This window comes from Elephas maximus, chromosome 25, assembly GCF_024166365.1.
Source record: "Elephas maximus indicus isolate mEleMax1 chromosome 25, mEleMax1 primary haplotype, whole genome shotgun sequence".
Taxonomy (NCBI): Eukaryota; Metazoa; Chordata; class Mammalia; order Proboscidea; family Elephantidae; genus Elephas; species Elephas maximus.
Window position 1 is genome coordinate 17,888,870 of NC_064843.1, and position 10,835 is coordinate 17,899,704.

Below are 10,835 nucleotides of genomic sequence, written 5' to 3' on the forward strand. Positions count from 1 at the left end.
AGGGTTGCTATGAGTTGGAATTGACTCGACGGCACTGGCTTTGGTTTTTGGGTATTCAGCCAAGAAGAAGTGGAGACAAAATTTGTTAGTTTGATTTAAAAAGGAATAATTTATTTAAAAGTGGTACAAGCCAGTCCTGGCCCTTTTCCGAAGTGTTTGCAGACTTCAAGCATGCTGGCTGGCTGGGTTGCTTTACTTTTTTTTTTTTTTTGGTGGTAAAATATGTGTAGGCTTTATTTTAAAACACAAACGTCAATTGCTATGTGTCGTTCTGCAGCGTGTTTCTTTCACCTCCCATCTGTGTCTCCATGTCAGGGCAGACTGAAATTCTAATAGTTTTACACTGTGGATGGACCAGATTTTACTTGATGCTGTAAACATTTCTGCCGAAAATAACCCTTCTGACATGTATCTTTGTATTTTTGTGTAAGTGTTGGCATGATTTAGTTTTGTAGGCCTGGAGTTGGTGGGTTTCAGATGTGCCTAGACCCCTCGGTCCTGGGACCTGGGGGCTTCATTGATTTTTTAGTGGTGAGATGGACCTAACAGGAGAGTAGGAAGATGAGAGACCTTCCACCCAACTTCTTATACCCAGGACCCAGGCATTGTGGGGTACAGCATGGTCCTGAAGCCTGTTAATATATAGGCTTACACTGACACTTTCCATAGGCAAATAGGCCCCAATTACAAAGTTGGTGAACCAGTCACTTTTAGGAATATAACTTTTGCCCAAAATAGGACTATGTTTAATTTTTTACGTATTTAATTTCAGGGAAGTACCTCTCATTGTAACAGACATGAAAGTTGCAAATGAACGTGACAGTGTGAATTCCATCCTTCCTGGCCCTCTTTCCATTCAGGTGCGTCTCTGTGGTCGTGCCTTCCTTGGACAACATTGCATCTTTTCTTAGGTTTCTCCATGTTTGAGGACATCGCAGGAACAAGGTCCATGTTTGTGTTTTCTGGGCCTCCCTGTCTAAGTTCACCCAGTGTTCTGTTGTCTGTATCTTCCATGATTTCAGTACTGCCATCGTGGTTTGATAAGGAGTCCTGGTGGTGCAGTGGTTAAGTGCTCAGTGGCCACATGATAGGTTGACAGCTGAAACCCAGCATTTACTTCATCAGTAGAAAAACGGCGGCAGTAAGCGTCTGTAACTATTACAGTCTTTGTTACTGGGTAGATCCACTCTGTCTTATAGGGTTGCTATGAGTCAGAATTGACTTGATGGCAACAGGATCATGTTTTGATAATGGAACTCTTGATCATCCCTGGTCCCTGGAAGGTAGTGGCTCATTAAATTGGTTGAATGACTGATTAACTGCAAATTTACTTGTGAAGGTCCCAGGACAGGGTACTATTTGAACAGCTTTCCAATGTCATTTTCATTGACCACTTGAATTTCATTTCACAGAGGGTTTGAATAAGGATGGTTTTAATACGTGGTTAGTTCATTCTGTGTCTTTGGATGACTTATACAGTCTTGTATCTGTTGGGACACAGGTGACAAGGACTGCTGTTACGTTGTGAGTTGCTGTTGTGCTTCCCAAGAAACCACCTCCATTTCCTCTCTCTCTGGGCAGAGTGCTTAGCTGTCTTGTCTTTCTGTTGTCACAGGTGCTCCAATGAACCACCCAGGGAGCGAGGACGAAGTGAAGGGAGATGAAGCAGCAGCGAAGCGGCTTCGTCGCGAGGACACCCATGTCTGTGAGAAATGCTGTGCAGAGTTCTTTAGCATCTCAGAGTTCTTAGAACATAAGAAAAATTGCACTAAAAACCCACCTGTGCTCATCATGAATGACAGTGAGGGGCCAGTGCCTTCTGAAGACTTTTCTGGAGCTGTGCTTAGCCACCAGCCACATAGTCCAAGCAGTAAGGACGGTCACATGGAGAACAGTGGCAGCTCAGGGGACCTGAAAGAGAAGCCAGGGTCGGAGTCTGTAGTATACTTAAAGACAGAGGCGGCCTTGCCACCCACACCGCAGGACATAAGCTATTTACCCAAAGGCAAAGTTGCAAACACTAATGTGACTTTACAAGCACTACGGGGCACCAAGGTGGCCGTGAATCAGCGGAGCGCCGATGCTCTGCCAGCCCCCCTGCCCAGTGCCAACAGCATCCCATGGGTCCTTGAGCAAATCCTGTGCCTACAGCAGCAGCAGCTACAGCAGATCCAGCTCACGGAGCAGATCCGCATCCAGGTCAACATGTGGGCCTCCCACGCCCTCCACTCTGGCGTAGCGGGCGCTGACACCCTGAAGACGTTAGGCAGCCACGTGTCCCAGCAAGTTTCTGCTGCTGTGGCTTTGCTCAGCCAAAAAGCTGGAGGCCAGCCTCTGTCTCTGGACTCCTTGAAACAAGCCAAGCTACCTCACACCAACATCCCTTCCACCGCCAGCTCTGTGTCCCAGGGGCTGACGCCGTTTGCCCTGAAGCCAGATGGGACACGGGTGCTCCCAAACGTCATGTCACGCCTTCCCAGTGCTTTGCTACCTCAGGCTCCAGGCTCAGTGCTCTTCCAGAGCCCTTTCTCAACAGTGGCGTTGGATCCATCCAAGAAAGGGAAAGGAAAGCCACTGAACATCTCCGCAGTGGAAGTCAAATCCAAAGACGAGGCCAGTCTCTTCAAGCACAAGTGTAAGTACTGTAGCAAGGTTTTTGGGACCGATAGCTCCTTGCAGATCCACCTCCGCTCCCATACTGGAGAGAGACCCTTCATATGCTCTGTCTGTGGCCACCGGTTCACCACCAAGGGCAACCTCAAGGTGCACTTTCATCGACATCCCCAGGTGAAGGCAAACCCCCAGCTGTTTGCTGAGTTCCAGGACAAAATGGCAGCAGGCAATGGGATTCCCTATGCAGTCTCCGTATCTGTCCCAGTAGATGAATCGAGCATCTCCCTAGACAGCAAACCTGTCCTTGTACCGGGGACCCCCTCTGCAGGGCTACCTCAAACTCTGCCTTCAGGGACTAACCCCAGAGACCTCATGGGTGGCCTGTTGCCCAACGACTTGCAGCCTGGGCCTTCGCCAGAAGGTGAGGGTGGAACTACACTACCTGGGGTGGGACCCAACCATAATGCCCCAAGGGTTGGTGGCTTCCCAGGGAGTGGGACCCCTGAGCCAGGGTCAGAGACATTGAAATTGCAGCAGCTGGTAGAGAACATTGACAAGGCCACCTCTGACCCCAACGAATGTCTCATTTGCCACCGTGTCTTAAGCTGCCAAAGTTCCCTCAAAATGCATTACCGCACCCACACCGGGGAGAGACCGTTCCAGTGTAAGATCTGCGGCCGAGCATTCTCCACCAAAGGCAATCTGAAGACACACCTCGGGGTTCACCGAACCAACACATCCATCAAGACGCAGCACTCATGTCCCATCTGCCAGAAGAAGTTTACCAACGCCGTCATGTTGCAGCAACATATCCGGATGCACATGGGTGGTCAGATTCCCAACACACCCCTGCCTGAGAGCCCCTGTGACTTTACGGGCACCAAGCCGATGATGGTCAGTGAGAATGGCAGCACAGGTGCCATTTGCCTTGATGATGTTGTTGAAAGCATCGATGTAGATGAAGTCAGCTCCCAGGATGCTCCCAGTAGCTCATCCAAGGTCGCCATGTCTCTCCCCAACATTCACTCAGCATCACCAACGCTAGGGTTCTCCATGATGGCGTCCCTAGATGCCCCAGGGAAAATGGGTCATGCCCCTCTTGGCCTGCAGCGGCAGAGCAGCCGGGAAAACAGTTCGGTGGAGAGTGATGGCATGACTAATGACTCATCCTCAGTGATGGAAGACCAGGAGTATCAGAGCCGAAGTCCAGAAGCCCTGGAAACCACGTCCTTCCAAGCAATGTCTCCAGCCAACAGCCAGGCAGAAAGCGTCAAGTCCAAGTCTCCTGATGCTGGAGGCAAAGCAGAGAACGCCGAGGTCAGCCGCAGTGAGACGGAAGGTGAGAGAAGTTTGGATTTAACTTATGTCCATTTTGGGCGCAAGGTCATCAAAGAGGAACCTGGCTTGAACTTGACAGTATGATAGGAAGCAGTTCTATTTTAGGAGAATTAGTCTTTGCTTTGCCAATTTTTTTTTTTTTTTTTTTGCTTCTGGGTAGAGGGGATATAATGCAGTAAAACCTGTGAAAGCTGGAACCCGTGTAAGGTGGAAACCTGTCAGAGAAGGGAAACAAGTATTTTCCACTAAATAGAAAGCGATAGAAAAGTGGAAAACTTCAAGACACAGAAGAACAAGGCAGTCCCCCCAAGTTCCTGCTCTCACAGTTTTCACTGTGACTGCCTCTATTCGGGTACTAAGCATGCTTTATTTATAATGGTTAATGTAAATTGGGTATGGATGGTATAATTTTTGTTGGTTTTTATTTTGTCTTTGAGTCTTTTGGGGTTTGTGTGGGTATCTTAAATAACCTCCAGTAAAAGAATCTTCAAGAAAGTGGGCACTGCATTTTGGCCACCAAGGTAAGTCATAATTCTTGGATCTCAAAGTCCCATTCTAACGTAGGGTTCACGGATTATAACTCGAGGGGAAAAATAATCTAACCCATTTTAAATGTACCTACCAAATGTGGGGTATCCCATGATGTCATTCGTGATGAAACTGGGGGACAGCTGCATCTTAGAATCAAACATGGTATCTGGGCACACTTTAAAGGTAACTGTCTTACACAGAAATTCAAAAGTCTTTGTTGCCCATAACTTTACACGGGAACGAAAGGGTACGTTTTCATGTTTGAGTCATTGTTATTTGTGCAGGCAAGCTGCTTCCCATGTGTAAATTTAATTTCCTGTAAGCCATTTCCAGGCTCTTAAACTAGTGGGCCGTTGTTTTAAAGCTCTGTTTTGGTTTGAAGAATGAATTGAGTGTTGGATAATAATGGCTTGGATTTTTCTTTCTTTTGCACACCTAGGTCGGAGCAGTCTGCCACCAACGTTCATCCGAACCCAGCCAGCTTATGTCAAAGTTGAAGTTCCTGGTGCTTTTGTTGGACCCTCAACCCTGTCCCCAAGCATGACACCTTTGTTAGCAGTCCAGCCACGCCGGCAGGCCAAGCAACATGGCTGCACACGCTGTGGGAAGAATTTCTCATCCGCCAGTGCCCTTCAGATTCATGAGCGCACCCACACAGGAGAGAAGCCTTTTGTGTGCAACGTATGTGGGCGCGCGTTTACCACCAAAGGCAACTTGAAGGTGGGTTTCTTGTCACTTTCAGCAGGGTTGGTTGTTGGACATCTCTTTAGGGTCGTTTTCCATGACAAATGCTTCTATGAAGACCCAAAGGGGTGTATAGTCAAATCTCATAGCTGGCTCTTGGAAAAAACACAATTTTTTTTTTTTTTTTTTTAAAGAACTGGTTCTCGTTTATGTTCTTGTCTCTTAGTAAGTCCAGCATGGGTAGCCTTCCCTCCAGTGTTGGTGCAGAGCATAGTATCTTCAAACAGTAGTCAAGTGGATGTATGAAATAGAATCTGGAAACATACATGATTTTTGTCAGGTGTTGTCAGGTAGGATTGAGCCATATGTATGGATTGGCCTTTATGCCTGGCTTAGTGGCAGCCCTGTATGTTGGTGTTTGTTTTCATAGCCTGCTAAGTTGAAATAAATAACCATGAGCTAAATATGTGTGTGATAAATACCACGGAGTTATTTCTTAAAGAAAGCTTTCAGGCTATCAGCCATGCTTTCACAAAGTGAGCAATTGAGTCCTTCTCTTTTTTCCTTCCACTAGAGTGGTTTATACCATGAAACCCGTGAGAGCCGGAACTCGACGGGACTGCCTTGTTTTTTCCGGGTCTCTCAGGTTTCCCACCTTTAACAGGTGCACAGTAATAATTTTTCTGTCACTCTTTATTTAGTGGAAAATATTTTTAGTTTTCCATCTCTTAACATGGCTTCTGGCTTTTGCAGGTTTACTGTATATTGTGGTTACAAGTTGGGTCCACCTAAGATTTTACCTAGGAAAGGAAGAGGGAGTGGACAGTGCAAAGCCCTAGGGCAGGCAGGTGCCTGGCGTAAAGGGTCAAAAGCTGCCAGTGTAAGAACACTGGGTGGGAAGAGAGGAAGGATGGGTTTTCGTTTTGGCTCTGCCATTGCTTTGCTATGTGACCCTAGGTGAAGGCATGTGCCCTCTCTGGATCTTGTTTCCACCTTCTAACGGGTGGACTAGTAGAATTCTTTAAAGTTAGAATAAAGGTTGAAAATTTCATTAAAGTTGACCAAAGAACAATATACCATTTTAAAGATTAAAAATATCATTACAAAAACAATATACTTAAAATTTTTTAACCTACTTTACAAAAAGGTCAGAGGAGGAAATGAAGTTAATGTCTGTCTAATACTGACTTGCAGAAGTACAAAGCTTAATTCACTCGCAGCACCTGAAGTCAGACTGGGTGCAAGGCCAGCACTGCTGTTGTTAGACGAGTGGCTTTGGGATGATGGCTTGCTGGGCCTCACTTCCCCATCCATAACATGAGGATGGTGCAGTAGTTAAGCACTCTGCTGCTAACTGAAAGGTTGGTGGTTTGAACCCACCAGGGGCTCCACAGGAGAAAAGAGCTGACGATCTGCCCCCATAAAGTTTACAGCCTAGAGAACCCTGTGGAGCAATCCTACTTTATCCCATAGGGTTGCTGTGACCTGACAGCACACAACAACAATAACATGAGGATAATGGTAATGATGACCTCAGGGTTGTCTTGGATTAATGAGTTGTGTTAGCGAAATGTTGCAAATTATGCCTGAAGGTCACATTAAGTATTAACTGTTATTATTACAGTAGTTAACAGCTTGTTACAGTGATTAACAGCAAGTCGCTTCTACCTGATCCCCATGGAACAGTAATTGGTAACTTCCTAAAGTCAGTGAAGATGAAGTGAGGATGCCTGGAAAGCCCAGTACCTCACACATTCTTAAACAAGAACCTGAAAAGGAGTTGGAAACTTGGAAGCCGGGCAGGAAAAATAACTGAGGAGAGCAGGCCCTGCTTAAGAAGCAGTAGGTACAGTCAATTGTCATTCTTCACAGATCCCTGTGTTTGCAGACTTACCTACTCACTCGCGAAATTTTATTTGTAACTCCACAACACGAGCTCTGCCCAGCTGAGGATAAAACAAGGTGGCCCTCTAAATAAGGTGTCTTTGGACAGAAACACAATACAATGAAGTTTATGTTTTGAACTATTGATGTAAATGTTGTAACCAGAGGCTCATAGGATATAACCCTGTGTTTCCCCTAAGGACAGTAATTCAGTATTTTTTAATTCAGTGTTCATGGTGAATTTATAGAACCCCCAACTACCATGAATAATGAGAATTGATTATACATGTATGAAACCAAACCAAACCCACTGCTGTCAAGTCGATTCCAACTCATAGCAACCCTATAGGACAGAGTAGAACTGCCCCACAGAGTTTCCAAGGAGCGCCTGGCGGATTCAAACTGCTGACCTTTTGGTTAGCAGCCGTAGCACTTAACCACTACGCCACCAGGGTTTCCACATGTATGATAAGACATAAAATACTATAGTGCAAATGAATACCGTGTACCTACTCCCAAATTTAAAAGAGTATAACCTTTACCGTGAACTGTCTTTTTTTTTTTTTTTTTTTTTCACAATTTACGGCAGTCGGGCCGCCTCCTTATTACCCTACATAAAGTAGCATTCATGCCCCGCTGCTTCTGTGGCCCTCTGTAGCCTTCCTAAAACAATATTTCCCTCTGTAGCCATCATCGATGTATTATACATTTAACTTGTGGTCAGCCCTCTCCTCTTAACCCAGCAACTAGTTTCTTCACAGATTATTTTTTAATTGAAAGTTTTTATTGAGATGTTGTAGATTCACATGCAGTAAGATATAATGCAGAGAGGTCTTATTTACTTGCCTCATTTTCCCCAGTGAGAATACTTTGCAAAGCTATACTTTAATATCCAACTCAGATATTTTATCTTCTGTGTGGGTCTGTGTGGTGTTCAGAATTCTTAGCCCTACCCCCGAGAACTATGCCTGGCACATAGTAGGTGTTCACAAAATAGGTCCACACATGAATAGTGGGACTGGGACAAATTAAAAGGTGTGAACTTGACCTCAGTTGCTTTTACTCAGCTTTAGGCAGGAATGTGGGTGTGATATCGCGAGATCATCTAATTTCTCAAGACAGCAGGCATCTAGCTTTTTTAAAAATGCGAAGTCTTTAATTTTTAAAATACAGTAAAGCCTGCAAAAGTCAGAACCCGTGTAGGGCAGAAACCTGTCAGAGAAGGAAAACTCAAATACTTTCCATGAATAGACAGTGGGAGAAAAGTGGCGAACTGTTCCCTGTCAAAGGCAGAAAACTTGCAAGATCTGGAAAACAAGGCAGCCCCGTCGAGTTCCTGCTCTCACAGGTTTCACTGTGTAAGTTACGCTGGAAGACTGGTAGACCCAAACCTACATTCAGACTGAATATAGCTTGCCAACTTCAATCAGTTCAGTGTTTTTGATGAAGACCTTCTTATCCTTGTCCCAATAGGTTCACTATATGACACACGGGGCGAACAATAACTCAGCACGCCGTGGAAGGAAGCTGGCCATCGAGAACACCATGGCTTTGTTGGGTACGGATGGGAAGAGGGTCTCCGAAATGTTTCCCAAGGAAATCCGGGCCCCTGCGGTGAACGTGGACCCTGTCGTGTGGAACCAGTACACCGCCATGCTCAATGGCGGTTTGGCCCTGAAGACCAACGAGATCTCGGTGATCCAGAGTGGCGGGATCCCTACCCTCCCTGTGTCCCTGGGTGCCAGCTCTGTTGTGAATAACACCACCACTTCCAAGATGGATGGTTCCCAGTCGAGTATCAGTGCTGATGTGGAGAAGCCAGTAGCAACCGACAGCGTCCCAACACACCAGTTCCCTCACTTCTTGGAAGAAAACAAGATTGCGGTCAGCTAAGACAAAGGCAGAAGTCACACTGAAGGAGAAATGTAGACAAAAGTGAAAATCTCTAGAATCTTTTTTTTTTTTTTTTTTAATTAACCCACCTCATCTCCTGTGATTCTTTTTTGTTTTTTTCTCCTTCCCAACATGCAAACATGTTTATCTTGGTGACCGCAACCGTGGGCAGTCCTTACAATCACGTTGTTGCTATGCTGCTTTGCAGAAAACAAAGAAAGTTCATACCAAAACAAATACAGACTAGTATTTTTGTGTGTTTTAATTTTGGAAAGAAGCGGGTCTTGCAAAGTAGCTTTGTTACTTGCGACAAACTTTGTATATAAAATCTTTGTACAACCTAGAGGAACTATTTCCAAAGACTGTCAGCGCTTTCAAGGTGGAACCCTTCGAACTTAATGAACCACAGTGGAAAAGACAACTACTTAACCTAATTGGGGGAGGTGGGGGAGTACTGTATACTTACATTACTGTTTATGCGGGTAAATGGACCAGGTCTGCCAGCTTGTCTTAAAGACCTGTTTTGTTAAGCCCCCAATCCTGCATCCATCTTGTTTTTTTTTTTTTTCTTTTTTTGAATGTACTGTTTTTCTGTAAAATCTAAGGTTGTAGAATTAGAAAATTCCTTCAACCTTAGAACCTTAGATAAGTGGGATGCCCTCAAACGGACTTACCTTAGTCCTTAGGGAATCCATGTGTATGTTGCTGCTTATTTAAATACAGTTCATTTGGAGCCTCAAGAGTGCCAGCGCGTTCCCCACGCATTCCGGATGCCTTGTCTTCCTGAACACAAGAAGGACAGGTGGGTGCCTGTGCAGGGGGATCTCAGGTGATATCATTTAGCTCCCCAGCGCCTACTCCATTCTCTTGAAGAACCAGGTTTTCATTCTGGAGTCGAAACTCATTCGGAGGCCTATTTCTTATTATAGGTTCACATACCCTTTTTTTTTTTCCTTGGTGACTTACACCAACTAATGATGAAGAGTTTTTTTTCTTCTGTGTATTCCGTGAAGGCTGCGAAGGTGGAGCAGGCGAGTCCTGGGTATGAAAGCTTTAATTTATCTACCTCATTTATTTTTTATTTTTGTAGCCATAGTCTATTTTCCTATTTTTATGACCGCTGAACTGTTCCCAGGCCCTGTCTTAAACCTAAGAGTTGATGTATTAGTGGGAGCAGTTGGACATTCAAGATGTTTTTGTGATTTTTGTTTTAATCCCTTTTGTATATGTCATAATATTAAGTGAATGAGGAAATGTTGTTCTAAGGGTTTAATGAGGAGGGAGAAAGAAAGACCTTAACTTTTGGGCAGAGAAACCTTTCCCCTCAATGTGGAAGGGCCCACACATTGAAATGTGGATCAAGACTGTTACCAAAAGTTTGTCTCTTTAGTTACTGCACCTGACCTTTTAGGATCCAAAAAAGTGTTGCTTTTGTTTTGCCAAGTTGTGCCTTTCCTTCTGGAATTGGAAGTGACCACAATAATAATACCTGTTTACACTGAAGTGGATATTGTTACAGAGAACACGCCAGAGGCTGTCAAGCTAATGCCTTGTGAATGTATGATCTACGGAGAAGCCCCTGTAGTTGTACCTGCTGATGCTGTCGGAGAATAAATCTGAATTTTTTTTTTCCCCCTACCAGGTGTCTATGTAAGTTTTTCTGGTAGTCTCTGCCCTGTACCTGAGAATCTGAACTTGGCAATCATTCCCAGCCACCCTGTGACCCTCAGGTTCTAGAGGCTAGAACTCATATCTGGTTACATCTGTATTTACCCACGTTGCAAGCATGCAGAAACTACTCTGCCTGCTGCTTGGTGTCTTTCTAAGGATTCACATTCCTCATACAATAATTGTATTCTATGGGGGCATTGGTGACTCAGTGGTAGGATTCT

At 45.0% G+C, this 10,835-nt stretch overlaps 1 protein-coding gene across 1 annotated transcript; it reads left to right on the forward strand.

Annotated features, from left to right (window-relative positions):
• The first annotated feature begins 1,623 nt into the window (after positions 1-1,623).
• Positions 1,624-10,572, forward strand: SALL4 (spalt like transcription factor 4). The gene is made up of 3 exons (XM_049869874.1): positions 1,624-3,952; positions 4,922-5,202; positions 8,524-10,572. Exons 1-3 carry the CDS (start codon positions 1,624-1,626, stop codon positions 8,941-8,943), a joined length of 3,030 nt encoding a protein of 1,009 aa, XP_049725831.1. The 3' UTR covers positions 8,944-10,572.
• The last annotated feature ends 263 nt before the right edge of the window (positions 10,573-10,835 follow it).

Bases quoted from the DNA above. Each gene is read 5' to 3' on its own strand.
- SALL4 (XM_049869874.1), top strand. From the start codon at position 1,624: ATGAACCACCCAGGGAGCGAGGACGAAGTGAAGGGAGATGAAGCAGCA. The intron at 3,953-4,921 runs GTGAGAGAAGTT...TTGCACACCTAG, and splicing joins CAGCCGCAGTGAGACGGAAG to GTCGGAGCAGTCTGCCACCA. The intron at 5,203-8,523 runs GTGGGTTTCTTG...TTGTCCCAATAG, and splicing joins CCACCAAAGGCAACTTGAAG to GTTCACTATATGACACACGG.